The sequence below is a fragment of the Electrona antarctica genome (assembly GCF_951216825.1).
Source record: "Electrona antarctica genome assembly, chromosome: 5".
NCBI lineage: Eukaryota > Metazoa > Chordata > Actinopteri > Myctophiformes > Myctophidae > Electrona > Electrona antarctica.
Window position 1 is genome coordinate 15,663,347 of NC_136810.1, and position 19,671 is coordinate 15,683,017.

General features: G+C 41.7%; 1 protein-coding gene across 2 annotated transcripts in view; it reads right to left on the minus strand.

Annotated features, from left to right (window-relative positions):
• cerk (ceramide kinase) overlaps window positions 1–19,671 on the minus strand; it is a 39,939-nt gene that overhangs the window by 11,429 nt on the left and 8,839 nt on the right. For both annotated transcript variants that reach the window (XM_079502125.1, XM_079502124.1), the window contains 7 exons: window positions 8,828–8,968; window positions 8,353–8,475; window positions 4,898–5,023; window positions 3,976–4,042; window positions 3,260–3,405; window positions 1,774–1,848; window positions 894–1,046 (listed from right to left, as the gene is read on the minus strand). In XM_079502125.1, coding sequence (XP_079358251.1) covers window positions 894–1,046; window positions 1,774–1,848; window positions 3,260–3,405; window positions 3,976–4,042; window positions 4,898–5,023; window positions 8,353–8,475; window positions 8,828–8,968 — 831 coding nt within the window. The remainder of the gene's footprint in view (window positions 1–893; window positions 1,047–1,773; window positions 1,849–3,259; window positions 3,406–3,975; window positions 4,043–4,897; window positions 5,024–8,352; window positions 8,476–8,827; window positions 8,969–19,671) is intronic.

The following is a 19,671-nucleotide window of genomic DNA, read 5'->3' on the forward strand; positions in this document are numbered from 1 at the left end:
CTACTGCACTACAATTTATCCAAGCAACAATGCAAACAATGTAACATGGTACAGTGTAAAACTGGACAATTACTGATGACAAAATTAATGTACAGTATTAATCCAGGCCAGGTTTGCTGAGCACCAGCAACCCCCCCTAGAGGACAGGCTGGGGCATTGCAGCTGCCATGCACCATCAGTGGTGTACAGCTGCAGGCCGGAGCAATCGGGGTTAAGTGCCTTGCTCAAGGGCAAGGTAAAGAACATTAGTTATTGTTGGAGGGGGCGAGGAACATTAGTCAGAGCATATTGCATCCCCTGCCCCATGTTTTCCCCAGCCGGCCCAAGAATTTGAGCCGCTGACCCCTCTGGTTATAAGCAGGCAGCAAGCATTCACCTCTGGAAATGAGGCTAGATAATGAAGTACTGAACATGCTGCAGTTCTCATGAATGGCCTACAAGGTGTCGCTATTTCCCCTCCTGCTGGTTGCAGAAAACCTTTCATGTCATCCTTCTATAAATGCGCCCGTCTCTGCGTGCGTACGTGCGTGTGTGTGTGTGTGTACGGTTGTAATGCATGTAACTCGAGAACCTTTCAATTACGATGAGATGTGTTTTTGAAAATTATGGTCCCATTAATTTTAAAATTGATGATAAATTAGGGTAATGCTTCTAGGGCTTCTACTGGATGGACTGGGTAAAGACGCACCCTCGCTCCCCAGCCGGCCAATAGCATTCGTTTTTTCTGGTTCCGTTTCGGGACCGGAAATCAAAAGACGACGGATCTGAATTCTCTGATATAGTGGCTTCAAAACGCTTCTGTAGGAACCAATGGGTGACTTCACAGCTCCGTTCGTCCATATTTTCGTTTACAGTCTATATGTGTCGTAATATGTTGATGGAGATCATTTTACCTGAGATGTCGTATCTGGCCGGCCCCATCCATCTCTTCCTCTCACTGTCAGTCAGCACATCGCCATAGAAACCGTACCCCAGCAGGGAGAGGGAGTAGCGCAGGAAGGTGTTGTTGTGATGAACCGAACACACGTCCATAGGCTGACTGTCTCCTAGCAACAACAACAACACACACACATGTAGGTTGACATACTGTGTGATTGGCCAGTAGCCACTTTGAGTGGCAGTCAAGTCAAGTGTCACACAACAAGCGAGGACTCAATGTGTTTCAATGAAATACAATACAAATAAGAATAAGAAAATACAAATAATCAATAATTATACAAAAATTAGTCCTGGCAAACGTTCTCGTCAGAACATGATTTACTATTCTGTGTATCGGGTTGCAACTCGAACGGGGCTGAGTCGCCTAATCGAACTTCGCAACGTTCGACATGGAAATTCATCCCCTACTTCTAGTAGGAGGGTGGCGTGACCATTTACGCAAAGGTGAATCCGCACTCGCGGCTGACACTGCCTGACAGTCTCCGAGCAGGGATTGTTGTGAAAGTGTGACAGAGTAATATAAAGAGAGAGAGACAGGGAGAGAATTAAACAAACTGACATTTCGATGCTACTGCATCTTCCTGCGACGCTCACTTCACACGAGTAATAAAAGATTACAGAGCTGATACAAATTGTCAGAGCTGCTCCAGTGTCTTATACTTCATACACCTTGTGCATAATTATAATCACATTTATAACAAGTGTTATCAAAAGTACATTATAATGCATTATAAATGTGCATAATCTTGCATTATAATAGACCTAACCTCACAGCAAGATAATAGCCCTTTGTTGTGTACGGAGACAGTGGATACAATGGTTGTTGTGACTCACCCACTATGATGTGCAGAGCTGAAGTCACAGGATCATTAGCCCCGACAGTTGCATAGCAGATACAATCTGTGGATCCTACAAGAGAAGAGACGACTATGTTAACACATGGATTAAAGCAAAATAAAATCTCACATCTGAAAAACATTGTATATATGGCCAAGTCCTGAATGTGCGATTAGTGAAACAGTCCGAGTCTCCACCCACACTGGTGCTGTTTCCTAAGCAATTAATTAACACAATATGTAAAATGATGATGTTTTAGTAATAATGTCCCTACAATATTGGAGCTTTAACCTTTGCTTTTATGAAATATCCGAGACCATTAGGCTTTTTATGGAAGATGCTTTGACCACTTGCCAAAAATAAAAAACAGAAAAAGCCTATCGACAAGTTCTTAATGCGTCTCACACACATTGAGTTTGTAGATAGGCTATTTTCGCTGGAGAACATTCTTCCATAGAAGACATGCTGGCTTTTATGAAATCCAAATGACTGAAATCAGTTATGGTGACTGAGAACAATCCATGTTAAATAGCTTTATTACACGGCTTGGTTGAATGCTTGATTCTGATTGGTCAATCGCTGAATTCAGCGTTATTTCTTGATAACAGACCGCTCCGCTCTATAACAGGCCGCTGCCTAATCAAAGCCTCAGGGCACCTGCTGCGCTGCTTGATTTACTGCTGTATCCAACATGACAGCCATGTAAACACACACACACAGTAAAACATTGCTCTCAAAATTCTTTTTGATAACATTTGAAGCGAGAAATACGATGCAGTACCCGGAAATTGATTCTATTTGATCAACTCACTTAACTTGTTTTCCGACTGTGCTGCAGCTAGGCAGACGGCCAGCTGCGACACTTATGGAATACTTTCATTACCGTAAGCAAGGAAATACCTCGTTTTGTTGTGTTTTGGATCAATGTATTAATTTATGTATTAAGTAGCCGTGTCATATGCGGGATAATGCATGGCTAGGTGGTCATTGTTTATATATAAATCACCTTCATGGTAATTAACCACCACCACCGTGCATTCGTGCATGCATGTGTGTGCAGTTGTGCACGTGCGTGCGCGCGTGCATGTTAACTCTTAATCCGCCACCATTAATTAATAGCGTAGAGCCAAATATCCGTAATCGCATGTTACAGTGACAAACTGCTGTGTGTGGTGTCTTGATCGGTTGTTGTTCTCTCGGTCGGTGGTGGAAAAACCCGACCGCGAGTATCACAGCGCCTGCTACAGGCCGTTGAAAACGCTTGTCTGGGCCAGAGAAACGGCCCAGATGTCGTTTCTGAGATACAGAGCTTTAAATACAGGGCTTAGAATGGAAGTGGATGCGCACGCATTTTCAAAATGGCCGCGGCCACTGTCCTACTTGGTGTTGTTGTGTTAGCGACCGGATCAAAACATGGATTAAAGAATGTAAACCCTGGAACACGAGAGTCTCGTTTCTGGCGGGCTCCGTGTTAACCTCTGACCTGCAGGTATGATCCCGATGCGGAGGGCACAGGGCGTCAGCTTCTGGTCGGGACAGTTCTGGTCCACGCCGTTGTCCCGCTGCGTGCGTCCGATCAGCCCGTGCACAATCTCACTGAACATGCCGTCCCCGCCGACACACACCACTCTGAACACCGACGGAAAGGTCAAAGGTCACACACAGGACTGAGAGATTGAGATGAAGCAACTGCATATTGGATAAAATTGTGTTGCAGATTAAATGTCTTGCATAGACTTGTTTGACAGCACTAGCATCAGTGTTGTGTAGACGTAAAGGAGTAATTCACAGGAAAAAAAAATATTTTCTATCAATTAGACACCCAATGACACCCTTGAATTCATGGAGATTTGTTTTTGTCACATTTCTAAGCCAAGAATTTGATGACCGGCGGAGTTTCAACGAGTCTCCTACCGAGTCTCCTACCGAGTCTCCTAGAATTTATAGAAATATGTGTAATTGATAGAAATAAGTCATTTTTTGGGAGGGTGAACTACAGTACTCCAATGTGTTTTGTTTGTTTACACATTGTATTTTCTATTAATATGATGGATTCATGTTCAGGTATGTTTTCAGACATGGTTCCTATCACACAAAGATTTGGCGGCCCCCCTGTAGTAACTCTGAAGACCCATTATAGCCTACAAAGATAAGCTGAAAATGGGTGACGTGACTTTAACAGGATCTTTAATGACTCACCCGTCGTATTTCTTTAGCTCCGAGTCAGTCTTCAGGTGATCTCTTGCGTGGTTGGCATACTCCGTTACTGTAGCAAACAGAATAAATACATTTAAGAAACCAGAAATACTGCATTGTGTTTGTACACCTCCAGCAACTAGTCATCGTTTACGTTCATGATATAGCAGACTTTAAATTGAACCCATTAAAACCGGGAAAGCCTCCGTGACATTTTAGATTTTAGCGCAGGCTAATCAAAAATAGCAGATACGATGATCACAGCGCGGCACAAGCTTGTACACTTGACACATATAACCATGGGTACATTTTCCAAGACCTTTTGGTTCCCACTGTTCTCCTATTTAGAAAGTCCAGGTGTTTAATTGTGAACCTATTAACTGATATGGATAGCTGGTATGGAGTGTGGACTGTGGAAATATTGATTTATTGCCCGCAATTGGATTTCTATTCATAGCATGTACTGTAGTCACTGGCTGCTTATAGAATGTAGCCTATTATTTGCGCGTTTGTCACTGGAAATGAATGAATGAATAGACATCTTTATTTGATTTTGTATTACTTTTTACACACACTCATCAAGTGCCTGCCAACCACTGCGGAGTCTGGGGATTTGTCGAGCGTCTATATACGAACACAATTGGCCCATGTTCGGGGGAGGGCAGCCGGGCGGGGAGGGTGGTATTTTGTCACTGGACCGGCACCTGTCAGCAGGGAGTGTTGGGAGGGAGGAGTAGGGCGAAGGCTCCATGTCCTCCCAGATGGGGGCTCCTCATTGGCAGGTGAGTCAGTAGGCTACAACAGCAGTGGCAACACACAGAAATGTGCGTGGGGAGGAAATAAAATGGCATAACAACTAAATTGTGGAGGGGAAAAAAATAAAGAAAAATAAATCAATGACAAATTATTTCTTGGGGCGACTCACCAATGACGTTGGTGGAGATGTTGGCTTGTGAGAAAAGTGGGGCAACTTTCTGCTCGTAGATGCTCTTGCCTTGCTGCTTGCCTCCATAGGGGTTGATGTACACCAGGAGGTGCTTGGGTCGGTTGGCTGCCATGCAGAGAGAGAGAGAGAGAGAGAGAGAGAGAGAGAGAGAGAGAGAGAGAGAGAGAGAGAGAGAGAGAGAGAGAGATATGGACCGTTTTAATCACAGTGGGGAGAGGAATGCTTTCTCTGCCAGAAATAGTAAAAACCCAATTCAAGTAGTCAGCATTTTTTGCAGAATGGGTCCTAGAAATGGGGAGGTTGAATGAGGGTAGCCTCCTTCTTACTGTCACACAGTGCTGGTATAGAAGTACTCAGATGTTTTACTTAAAGGTAAAAGTAAGAAATGCTGCAATACAGACATACTCTGTTCTACAATCTACAATTCAGGCATTTAAATTTAGTAGATGCTAAACCAAGAGGTACTTACAGTAAACGAGGTAAAACACATCAAATGCAGACAGTCAGTGTAGTGCCTCAGTAAACTAGGATTACAGGTAAACCAAGAAACTAGCATCAGTCTAAATAATTACTATTAGTGAACCGTACTTTGAAACTATAGGATACCAGGCAAACAATGAACCTTGCATCCGTCTAAATAACCCACTATCTGAAGTACAAGTCCTATATTAACAAAAGTACCCAAAAATGCCATGTACAAGTTCACAACGAGTCACGGTGCAACACTTTGTGAGCTTGTAGATCGGGCTATTTTTGAATAGCCAAAAGTATAAAATATGGCTTAATTGGTGAATGCATGTTTTGTACTGATAGACAGGGCTGGACTGGCCACAGGACGTACCAGGCATATTCCCGGTGGGCCGCGACCGTAGGGGGTCGCCATGATAGGCAGGCAGGCCAATAGGCGGCAGGCCACCAGGAAAGGTCCGGGCGTGCTGCCATTCTGCCAGTGCCATCATGATAATTTCACTGTACCTGTATCAGTGAGTGACAAATAAACCCTCTACAAAGGGTTGTGTAGTTGTCTGTTGGTTTGTATCATTTATGTTGTTCTGTAAAAGTGGTGGTATTAGGGCTTGTTTGTTTGTGTGTGCCTCGACGGAGCGGGCGGTAGAGTTTCTGCTATCTGCGCGCTGGTTGTGGTGGGCCGGTCTGGGCCAAATTCACGCGAAAATGACCGGGCCGAATTTTTGTCCCAGTCCAGCCCTGCTGATAGACTAAATCTACAAAGTAACTAAAAGCTGTCAACGAATTGTAGTGGAGTGAAACGTACACATTGGCTCTGAGATGGTGCTGTAGTAGCATTTTTTTAATTATTTTTACTTTGCTTGAGAAATTCTCAAGCAAAGTAAAAGTACCTCAATAGGTTACAGTACTTGAGTAAATGTACTGTCTCCTTTGTATTTCTGCAGTCGGATTCCTCCCTTTCTTTTACTTCTACAGTCTTTATTTTAAAATCACTTATAAAAGCACATTTCTTTACAGACAGACTTTTATGGACTTTATTTCTGACCCATTTTATTCCTGCAGCATTGACCCGTTTTATTCTCCTGTGTCCCCGTTTTCAATTTCTAATATGTCTGGTTGTTGTTTTGTTTTTTTTAATCATTAATTTCATTGGCGTTGCATTTCATAAAGTGATTTTCGAACTTTCCCAAAGTGCAGTGATGAGATCATTGACTTGGATGTTTTTGAACGTGCATTAAATAGCACAATCACAAGAGGTAATTTAAAACATATCGCTGACGAGTGGAAACCTTGTACGGCCAAAACCATTGTTTCGTTATGAGAAAATGTTCACCCCCTTTTCTCCCCAATTTCCATGTTGTGCCAATTGATTCCACTCCTCTCATAGTAGTAGTAGTTTATGCTGTTGTAAATCATTGCTGTCGGGCCCTACTGTATGTGCTTGATCACACTACAGCATCACACAAAACCATCAAAGCTTGAAAAGTGGTGCGACACATTTTGAGCTTGCAGATCTGCTACTTTAGCTGTTTTTGATTTTGAATTGTAAAAAGCAACATTTTTGGACATATGAGGATTCCACCGGACAGAGACTAAATTAATGCCGTTTATTTGGATCCGGCAACAAACACAGTTGCTTAAAAATTAGAGCAACATGTGAACAGTCCGAGAAAGGAAACAACAATATTTGCTAGCATTGGTTGTGATGATGGTTTTGAATCATACAAAATGTTACAGATTACAATATAAAGTTCCAGTGCTGTAACTGTGGAACTTACGCCAATTCATTTAATGGTCCGAAACCAACTGTCCAAGTACCGTATAATGTTGTTTTAACGCTAATAACTCACTGTTCAGTCCGTATTACTCAGTTATGAACTAACTGTCTACTCTCAATTAATGGCCCATGTCATTTGTTCATTTGACTGAACCAAATATAGACTGTAAGATGTTTCTTCGTCATTTCACACAAGAACGTTAATAACAATTTATTGCGAACGCAGTGATTGCGAACGCAGTGATTGCGAACGCAGTGAGCATTTACTATGAGACCCAGCAGATCATGTCTGTCTGTCTGTCTGTCTGTGTGTCACGCTGTAACACCACCCGCCCGCCACCAGAGGGCGCAGCTGTATCACACACAAAAACACACACATGCACGCACACACGCACGCACACACAAACACACACACACACACACACACACACACACAACTTAACTTAATAAAAAAAAACTTCACTTAAAAAAAAATCTTAAATAGAAAAAACTTTAAAAAAAACATAACTTAAAAAAACTTATCTTAAAAAAAAATCTTAAAAAGAATCTTTAAAAAAAAAAAACTTAAAATGAGAAAACGTAACTTAAAAAAACGTAACTTAAAAAAATCTTAAAAAAAATAAAAAATAAAATGAAAAAACTTAACTTAAAAAAAATCTTAAGATTTTTTTTTTTTAAATTAAAAAAAAACCTTAAAGTACGTAATTTATTCTAATTGTTATTGCAATTTACGAGCTGCGTTCGCTTCCCGCGTTCGCGCGTCTTACTTGTGACTATTGACATGGAAATAACGATGTCTGTCAGCTATGTAACATAAGAGGATTAAATGGCTTTATGTTTTGATTTAGGCAAACCTCACTCAGGCCAGATTATGTCTGGACTCTGTAGTATGTGAATTTTTGTTACTAAAGACAATTGTTCTTTCTTTTTTTGCCGAAGTCTTGTGACTCACGCAGAATAAAATGGCCTAGGTCACACTCTTGATATAGGCCATGGGAATAGCATGATCCTTTTCAATAAGGATATAGGCAATTTTACCAGAGGTGGCTGGTGTTATGAAGAGATGATTTAAAAAACAAAAGCTTTTCCTCCAAAACAAAAATCACTTGGGCCATAATTTTAAGAAGGTGACGATGCAGTTTTTAACGCCAATAACTAATAAATGTTAAGTCAGTGTCAGTATCATTACCCAGTGATGCAAGCTGCTCTTTGATGGTGCTGACCCACAGCTGGCACAGCGCCCCCTCTGGACAATGGAAGGTGACCTCACAGCATCGCCAGCGATGCTGTCTCATCCTCTCCACATAGGACACTGCAGAGACACACACACACACACACACACACACACACACACAGGTTCATTGTTAAAACACAGGATGAAGTGCAATTAAAAGCCGAAGAGAAAAGGTGGGTTTATAGTATTGATGTGTGTCAATACTATAAGTGATGTGTGACACACACACACACACACACACACACACACACACACACACACACACACACACACACACACACACACACACACACACACACACACACACACACACACACACACACACACACACACACACACACGCCGAAATAAAGTGTGTACATGATATGGACGTCAGTTAAGGTGCAAGGATAATGCATATTGTGTGTTGTGCAGGTGTTGTACTGTTTACCTGTGAACGCGTATGGGTAGGCTTCTGTTGGTCTCTGCTGCGGCATCTTCTGCCACCTGCCGTCATTCTTAGATGTATCGTTCTCCACATCCTCCTCTCTCACCGACAGGATCTCTGACACCGGCACACTGTGGCAAACACCTAGCATGCACGCACACACACACACACACACACACACACACGTGAAATTATGGGGAAATTGAAGAGCAGACTTGCAGAAATGTCCATGCCATTATGATATATGGGGTGGCAGTGGCTCAGGGGTAGAGTGCCTGGATGGCAACCGCAAGGTTGCCAGTTCGAACCCGGGTTCCCCCAGAGTTACTGTCGAAGTGTCCTTGAGCAAGACACTGAACCCCTAATTGCTCCCGATGTGCTAGTTGGTGCCTTGCATGGTTTCAGCTGCCATCGGTGTATGAATGTGTGTGTGAATGGGTGAATGTAATGCACAATCTATGTAAAGCGCCTTGGATAAAGGCGCTATATAAATGCACCATTTACCATTTATATACCCATTCAAATGTCCATGCCATTATGATATACCGGCAGCTGAAAGAACGTTTTCATTTCAACCACTGACATTTTGCTTAACCACTTTAACCCTGGCGTCTCTCTATTTTGGGGCATGTAAATTATAGGCCGATTTCTTTTCCAGAAATCTTAAAATGTTTTTCCCACAATAAAAACAAGAAGCAAAAGCCACAGATCTACAAGCTCAAATGCATTGAGAGCTTGTAGATCAGGGCCAACATTGGCACAGGGTTTTGTTATCACTGGCATAATATATGAGAGAGGATTTTTCATTTAAAATACATTATATAATATATACCTGTATATTTTAAATGTAGTCAATAATATTTAATGAAGTCCCCTCACACATCACACCTATATGCAAATTACGTCCTGCACATAATTCTACATTTACTCAAAATCCTAACCGACATCATTACTTCCTGATCCTGATGTATGTAATCAATGTAATCAATGTAAAAAAAAAAAGAAAAAGAAAAAAACACAGCACGTTGTCATAACAAAAAGGCTGCCGATTCCTTACCAGTTGTAGAATGTCAGTTTTGGCTTTGTTTAAAAGTAGGGCTGAAGTGATTCACACAACTAACTACTACTAAACGGCAGAAATGACCCCAGCGCTACTTTTGTTGGAAGTCATCCAAAATGTTTTTTAAAAAAAAGTCAAGTTCACAGTAGCAGATGTCTGAAATTTCCAACAGCCCCCCCCCCACCACACAAACAGCGTATTGTCTTGCCTGTTTTTTTCACCAGCCTGAGCCAAACAAGGCCCTATGCTTGCACTGTATCAATTACCCCTGTCGGATAGCTTTTTGGCCAATAAACTTTAATGTGATGAGATGGAAGCTGTAATGGAGCAATTAAGGGTTTGATTTGGGCGCTAGGCAGCTAGGTACGGCTGCAGCTATAGCTCGGGGACTGCCGGCTCGTTGGGGGTGGGTGGGGGGTTGGCAGTGGAAGGGAATGGAAAGAAAGCCTTCTGCAGGCAGAGTTACCTGATTTTGCCACAGAGAAACAAGCAATTAAAGGACCACTTCACCACTTTTCAACCTATCTTCATATAATTATCTTACTAATAATCATCTTACTAATAATCATGATAAAATGGCACGCTTTTTTCCTACTCAGTCTGTGTCTCATAGGAGGGCTGTGGGCAGTTTAGAAACCGTCTTCCAGTGACATCATCATTAGGCAGATTATTTTCTAAACAAGATTTGCATTATCATGAGAACGATGGCTTCCATTTTCGCATTGCAACTTTTCAGGACTAGAAAGCCTGCAGTTTTTATTAGCTTGTATTCCCCATCGATGATGTCACTGGAAGACGTTTTCTGAACTTCCCACAGCCCTCCTATGAGACACAGATTGAGTAGAAAAAAATCGTGCCATTTTATCATGATTATTAGTGAGGACCTATTATATGAAGATAGGTTGAAAAGTGGTGAAGTGGTCCTTTAAGTGAGGTCTATACTAAAACAAGCCCACAAGAAGCAACTATAGAGGGTATGCACATGACATCACACACACACAAAATATTTTCAAAGGGGTGTTTGCGTACAAATGCATATCAATTTGTGGGGTTCCTTAACTACCTTGAGATGAAAACGTTTGAGAACCACTGGTTTAAACAACATTATTAGATGGCTTGGTTGAATGCATGATTCTGATTGGTCAATCGCAGAATTCAGCAGTGTGTTATTTCTGGATAATGACCGCTCTGCTCTATAACAGCCTAATCAAACCCTCGGAGCACCTGCTGTGCCCCGCTTTATTTACTGCAGTTTCCAACATGACAATCATGTAAACACACACACAATGTCATTTACAGCTAAACATTGCTCTCAAAACAAATTTTGAAAACATTTCAGCGAGAAATAGACGAAGCAGTACCCGAAAATGGATTCTATTTGATAAGCACTCACTTCCTTGTTTTCCGACAGTGCTGCAGCTGGGCAGACACGACCAGCGACACTTATGGAATACTTTCATTACCGCAAGCAAGGAAATACTTTGTTTTGGGTGAATTTATTAATTTATGTATTAAGTAGCCATGTAATAAGCGGGATAATGTCTGCCTAGGTGGTCATTGTCGGGAGATAATTCACCTTCAGGGGGTTTAAGCACCTCCGCTTCGCGTCAGTGGTTAAACCCTGTCGGTGAATTATCTCCCGACAATGACCACCTAGGCAGATACACAGTATTATCCCTTACTTAGCCAGCAAGCCCAAAATAAGCAAAGTAGAAACAAGCCCCATAAAAAAAACACGACGGCCAGCAGCATTTACAAGCAACTTTACAGAAAAGCAAGCCCACAGTCACTTATAATACTTGGCAACACTGGCTTTAGCAGGGGGATGTATGAGGATGTGGCGATTATGAAGTCGATTTTATCTGGAGAAGGAACAATAAAGGCCTGGAATTATAACTATAAACAATGGTGCAGTCAAGCGAGGACAAAGATGTTTTAATAGTTTATGTTTGAAGTTTGAAGTTTGAAGTTTATTGAGAGGATGGCCTCTTGAGATGTCGCATCTCAAGTCGTTTAATCCCTTACTGCAGAGTTCAGACACAGTTAAAGCTTATGGTCACCTAGGTTTAAGGGTCACATTAAAAGCTTTAGTTCCTGCTCAATTCTTTTAGGGCAGTGGTTCCCAAACAATGGGCCAGGACCCTTTTGTCACAGACCCATTTTTTGGAGGGGGTCATGATTCGCACACGCACACACATTTAAATAATACATATCTCATAACTTATCAATAGCCACTTATTGCCATTATTGTTCATTGTTCTTGCCATGTCTTTGTATATTCCATCTTTTTATTTACAATAGTGTTGTGCCTGAGCTGTTTTTCTTTCTTTTCTTTTCTTGTTTGTTATGTTCTTGTTGTGTAATGTCTATATGTCATATGTCTTTATTGTCCTTAATTTTGTTAAAACCAATAATATATACAAAATAAAAAAATAAAGAAATGTCAAACATTTTTCTAAATAATTTCTGAAATATTAAAAAATATATAAAACATATTTTATATATATATATATATATATATATATATATATATATATATTTATTTTTTTTAATAATATTGGCAAATCTACAAGCTCTTACGTTGCAAACATTTTTCAAAATTTAGAAAATAAATACACCACATTTTGAAGAGCCTTACTATAAAATAGAATTGGAAGGGTGGTCCCCGGACCCCACCTTGGGAACCCCTACTAGTCTCTAACCTATAATAGTGGTCTGAGGATACTACTTAACCTTGTGGAAGGTGAGGGGGAGGGATATTATCGCCTGTTGATTCAAATCACGATGAGCCGCTGTCAAAAACGGTCACCGTCTCATCGTAAGCACTCTATCAGTTATTATTACCGTCCACACCGTGATTATGTGAGTGTTTTGATGGCAGGCCTAGGCATCCATCCACACATAAACAAACTTAGGCACCGTGGGAACACAGTTTCCCTTGAAACAGCAGAAGTGAGAAAGAGAAGTTAGTGTGTGAGCCGGGGGAGGAGAAATTTAAAACCATGGTACTTCCTAATGCCTTCTAGTGTCACTGTAAGTAGGGTTGGGATCTTTTAGGATTTAAAAAATTCTGGTAATTCTTCTTAACGGTCCAATTCCTTAACGATTCCCTTTAAAGATTCCTATATAGGGGGTTCCAAATGGACCATATTTGTAAGTCTTAGTCTGACAGTGTACAAATGGAACACAGGTCCATTTGGTTCCATTTGTACACTCGCAGAGTTATGGTGGTCCTTGGAATTTAACCTTTTGAGAATGAGTTCCATTGATCCAAGCCGGAAGACATTTAAGAATCGATTGATTATTAAAATGTTCTGAAAATGCACTTAAGGTGCATGCAGTGTACTGTTGTGTTATAGGTTGAATTTATTGTGCTTTCCAGTCTTGTCCTGAGGTGTATAATATGCATATTCCACTGTCTGTAAATGTGTCAGTTTGTTTGCATTGTAAAAAAAAAAATTAATACAGCACGTGCCAACCGTAAACCACTCTAGAACTTTTACCTACACACCCTCAAAGACATTATTTTCTGGCAATTACATGCAGCATTATCTTTACACACAATTCACACAACAGGCAACCATTGGCTCATTATGAAAGTAAACTAAGCAGGGTAATGGTTGTCCCGAGGGGGGCACAGGGGGCTAAGGAGTGTTTGAATGAGAAACTGCGCCGTGTGGGCCAACCTTGACAAAATGCTAGGATACGCTCGCTGGAGAGCAATTACCTCTATCTCCAAAGGGAAGAGCAATCTGTTAGCGTTTAGGAGCGCAGGTTTTTTTTTTTTATGTTGTCCTTTTAACAGTCAGGTGTTAAGAGTGGAAACGCACCTTAAAAAAGGGAATTAGCTTGCTTTATGGCTGTGACCTTGTGCTGCGGCTCAGTCGAGCTTGAGGTACGCGGACGTTGTCTTTGTCAGAGGCCATGCGGGACACACAGGAGACCAACACGGTCCGGTGTGTCACAGGAGACATGCTTAGATAAGTGCTGAATAGGAGCCTCTCTCTGTGACACGGAAGTAAGCCATTTAATGCTGCTTTCTAGGGGTAATAGTAATAGTAAGAATACGAATAAGAATTACGACATTGAGGAAGTGGAACCGGTTCCATCATATTTGCCATTTCTGGATCCAGTTCTATCACACTGTCAGAGCTGGTACTATGTGGTGTGCTTCACAATTATAACACCAGTGGTTCTCAAACAACAAACCACCATAACTCTTGAGAGTTTACACATCGTGGAAACACATTGATCCGTAAAGGGTTCCATTGGACCCATTTGTAAACTCTCATTTAATCTGTAAATGGAACCGTTAAGGCTCATTCATAGTCTGAATTTTCGGTGGTGAGGTGACCACCGAACTACAACATGACGTCACGGAGCCGCGGTGAAGAGCAAACCACCGCCACCGCCCCAGCCCTTCTCTCTGTTTTTACTCACCACCGCTGAATGTTATTTCAGCTATGAATCACAATAATCATCATCTTCTTTTTCCTCTAGCCAATGATCATCCAGCGGTCACCACAACAGATTTCCATCTGCTTCTGTTCTATGGCTCTTCGTCTGTCACTGCAGCCACATGCATGTCCTCTTTCACCTCATCCATAAACCTCATATCTCGCCTTCCTCTTCTCCCCATGCCTGGCAGCTCCATCTCCAACATCCTTCTCCCAGTGGACCCCACGTCCCTCCTCTGCACATGCCCACATCCCTCCTCTGCACACGCCCACATCATCTCAGTGTCACCTCTCTTGTCTTATCCCCAAACCTTCTCTAAAGGTGATCCTCTCATGTAGTCATTTCTGATACTAGAGCGGACGTAGAACACGCACATCAACAGGTTGGGTGCTGGGCTAAAGAAACTTCAGTAGGTATTGGATGGAGCCCGCACACCATGGGTATAAGAAAGACGTTCTTTATTGAAAATTCTGACCAAGTTTCGATCTATTTGATCTTCATCAGGTCATTTCTGATACTGTCACTCCTAATGACAATCCTCAATCCTGCCACCTCCAGCTCTGCCTCTGTCACCGTTTCCAAGCCGTACACAACAACAACAACAATAATGGGAAATTACTTTTCTGCATTCACCAAGCAGATGGCTTGCTCAGAGGAGTGCCCAGTGGAGAGCCGTTAGGGGTTAGCCACATGAAGCCTAACGTTACGCACCTATTCACCCAATATTCCACGAAACAGGCAGATCTAGTGAGCATAAAATAAACAAATAGAAAAAAAGAAAAAGGAAGAAAAAAAAGAAACTACGGGGGAAAAAAAAGAAACCTACCAAAATAATAATCAATGAATCACATTCACCTTCAGGCCACAACCTATTCCTTATGACTGCATAGGCCATAGGCAAAGCTTTGGGATGAGTCACCGAATATGAGATAATAATGGCTTACATAACGTAACACAACAGAAACCCTGCCTGGGGGGGATGGCCTCTGTGATGCCTCCTCCATAACGCTTATACAATAACACACAGCGCAGCATGGGCGTGAAATCAGCGGATCAAATTGTCTCTGTCCCACAGAGAAGGGAGAGGATCGAGACTCATATAGCAGTGTTTGCAAAGGGGCCTCTTTATTAAATACAGAGGAACTGGAGAACTGAAAAAAGACAAGAGCAATTTGAAGTTACATCATCATAACTTTGATTGCTTTAAAATGACTGCATCCTTCATGCATTAAAAAAAGGCAATGCCAATGTCAATACCACTATTAAGTCCTTTCAGTTTTAAGGATTGAGCCTAGAGGAAAATTGTACTGCTGATTAAGATACAGGATTAAATCATCCGTGTCGGGTGGAAACCTCATATGAAATTCTCCTCAAAAGCCTCAAATCCAAAATCAGCAAAAGTAGCAGATCTACAAGCTCAAAACACAAAACGCGTCCTACTCTGATGAAGACAGCATAGGTCGAAACGTTAGTAGTTTTTGTATACTAGCACCTAATAAAAGGCTTAAAATGTCCGTGCTGCTCCAGTCTCCTTCTTCTGCAACATGTTCCTGTGATGCACCGGACCAACCGTTCCAGGCTTGATGCGCGTTGGTAGACTCCCTTTGTTCACAAAACGAGTCTGCCACGGTTCGATCTTGTGGATCTGCTACTTTTGATGCTTTTGTGTGATGCTGTACTAGTATGATCAAGTAGGGCGTTAATTTGCAGGAAATAAAATAAAACACAAAACGGTTCAAATTAGAAGATAAGAGGTTTCTGCCCTGCAACAGCAACAACATGCTAAATGTCACTGCATAAGACAAAGGGACAATAATCTGCCTTTACTCTCAGAAGAACAGAGCCTATTAAAAGGATAATTGTGGCAAAGGTCATGTTGGTGCTTTTATCAGGAGAGGGCTTAGCAGACATTTGCTCTGCAGCTGCAGACTAGTGCTCACTATGAGGTCAAAACCTGACACCAGCGAACTGCCCCAAGGTACCACATTCGTCTTAGAAAGAAAACTAGGTCAGGTCAGAACAAGACACTAAAAACAAAAAGTTCAGGAGAGATCACTGTGCACTCAAGTCACTCAAATTCACAAAAAGACTTAAGGTTATACCATCATGTGCCCTTGGCGTCCCTATTTTGGGGCTATCGCAATAGGCGAACATTGGGGGAAACATTCTGTGAAAACGTACGGATGCACCAAGGGGCCCTTTTGGCCGTTATCGATATCCAATATAATTAACAGCTTCCCTACGTAACCCGCTATACATGCGTTTTATTCCATTGTCTTTCCCTGCGTAACACGCTATACCTGCTATTTGTTTTATACGTTTAATTCTTGTTCTAATTCTTGTTATGATAGGCTATAACGCACAGAATGTGGCAGACTTTAGCCCAAGAAGTGTTTTTGTGCTAAACTAATGCTTGGAATGGGTTCAGAATCATGAAAGCCCCCTAGTTTGACAAGTCACATGCTACTTAAAGTATAATGAAATTTAGCATTTTTTACATATATTGGTTGTTGATGGTACCCCAACTTTCAGCAGCTGTAAGAATTCCCCTAGGGTGGTTGAATAGAAACCAACAATGTGGGATATATTAGTACATTTAGTAGACACCCTTACAAACACGTTGAAGTGGTGAAGAAAATTATTGGTAAGAAATGTATTCCCAGATTTTATTAATATCCCCTGACTAGTAGGCCTACTTGCGGTTAGCACCTGGCCTGTTTAGGGCCTAACCCTTATTTGTTTAGGCTGCCTCTCACCTTTTGATACACTCACACAGCACATTCCATGCATCCATAAACTGCAGACATGACTGATTACTGACTTGCTCACACCTCATACTATGTTATGATTATTGCCTTATTTCAGTAAATTCAGTAAAACTAGCCCTTACCCGTTGTGAGATATTGCCCCCCCTGGGTGTGTTTTTAATTCACTAATAAATTCATTATTAATCATTAATGTGTAAAATCAAAAAAAGGGCTTCGTTAAGACCTCCACACATTCATTCATTCAAACATTGACTGAATTATAGTATGATAAGCATTAGCATACATTTGTTATTTCCCTAACATCCGCATACATTAGAAAGGTGGAAGAGCGGACCTCAGCAGACTGTAGACGTAGACGTACGCCCGGGCATGTCCTCACGAAGCTCCATGTTGGTGAACGCACGTGCCGAGGAGTCATGTACCGGCATGGCTCGGCATGAAACTGTGTCACCTCCACATTGCTGTTGCAGTGGAAGTGGTTTCAGCTGTTTCAGCTGTTTCACTTCCATCAGCTATCACCACATCACCATGAAACTTCCCCAGTTGATTACTTACGCGAGGTTAATGATTTATTGCATTGCACATTTTCTGAAATTGTACATTTAAATATACAAATTAACCATTATGTAGGGATATGCAAAAAATAGAAAATATGAAAAAGCTACTACTGTGGAAGGGTTATAATATATGAATTTACTTGTTGTATTGACAATTTAATATAGATGTGGTTTTGCCCATTCAATTCATAATTAACGTTCCAATTTTGGAGGTCTGGTAAGGTTCATGGACAAAAAACTGGTTCTGAACTGAACCGGTTCACGACCGGTGGAAAAGGGGTCTGAGAGTGTATACAAACGAACCATTATGGGTCCATTTGTACACACACAGAGTCCTTGAAATTAAAAGGATTGAGAACCACCAGTATGGTAATTGTATAGCAGTGGCGGGGGTCAGGGGGTAAGAGTGCTACACAACCTAAACGCACAACGTCAGGCGCACAGGTGTGACCAAGACCAATGTGTTTAGTAGCATTATTATGACATACCCTGTATACAAGTAAGACGCGCGAACCCTGTATACAAGTAAGACGCGCGAACGCGGAAAGCGAACGCAGCTCGTAAATTGCAATAACAACAATAAATTACGTACTTTAAGATTTTTTTTAAGTTACGTTTTTTTTAAGTTATTTTTTTAGTGTGAGTATGTGTGCGTGCGTGTTTTTTGTGTACGTTTTTTTTTAGTATTTTCTTTTTAAGTTACGTTTTCTTTAAGTTAAGTTTTGTGTGTGTGTGTGTGTGTGTGTGTGTGTGTGTGTGTGTGTGTGTGTGTGTGTGTGTGTGTGTGTGTGTGTGTGTGTGTGTGTGTGTGTGTGTGTGTGTGTGTGTGTGTGTGTGATACAGCTGCGCCCTCTGGTGGCGGGCGGGTGGTGTTACAGCGTGACACACACACACACACACACACACACACACACACACACACACACACACACACACACACACACACACACACACACACACACACACACACACACACACACACACACACACACACACACACACACACACACACACACACACACACACACACACACACACACACACACACACACACACACACACACGTTCTGCTAGGTCTCATAGACAGACATGTTCTGCTAGGTCTCATAGACAGACATGTTCTGCTAGGTCTCATAGACAGACATGTTCTGCTAGGTCTCATAGACAGACATGTTCTGCTAGGTCTCATAGTTAGTGCTCACTGCGTTCGCAATTAGCCAGTACTACCCAGTAGCCACATATAGCCAAATACTGTTCAGTAGCATTATTATGACATATATTGGGTCAGGGAGGGTTAGGTATGAGATATGTTTGGTCACATATGCGACCAATAATGTTCAGTAGCATTATCATGACATATTGGGTCACAAATGCAACCAAAATGGAGCCCTGTCATTGCAGGAGTATAAGCAACAATTCACAACACACATTGCACTAGAAACCAAACCACAGTCAACCACAAAAGCAAGGCTGCTGCTGTATTTGATGTTGAATCTGCATGGGTATATAATTATGACTATCTCTGGACCTAGCACTCTATGCCAATGAGGACACACCATGCAATTTGGAGCTTAACCACTCGGAGCCCTATATATATATATATATATATATATATATATATATATCGTAACTTCTTTTCCCCTGAATTCTCTACACCAAATCTCTTTGCTCAAAAACAGCCCCCAGGGGTCCTTGGGGGAGTTCCCCAGCTAAATGAGTTAATATAGCATCACAAACACTTTAACCGCTTTATCTATTCATACATTAAAAATTTTTTCGAATTTCCTGCATAGCCAGGGCAGCAGTGGCTCAGGAGGTTGAGTAGTCGTCCCCTCCTGGCATGGTGTCAAAGTGTCCTTGAGCAGAGATATATAAGCACCCCTAACTGCTCCCTGGGTGCTGCTGTTCGCTGGCTGCCCGCTGCTCCCAATATTTAGGAGGGCTTACAATGCAGGGGACAAATGTCCAGGTATGAGCAAAAATAATTGGCCAATGACACTTTCC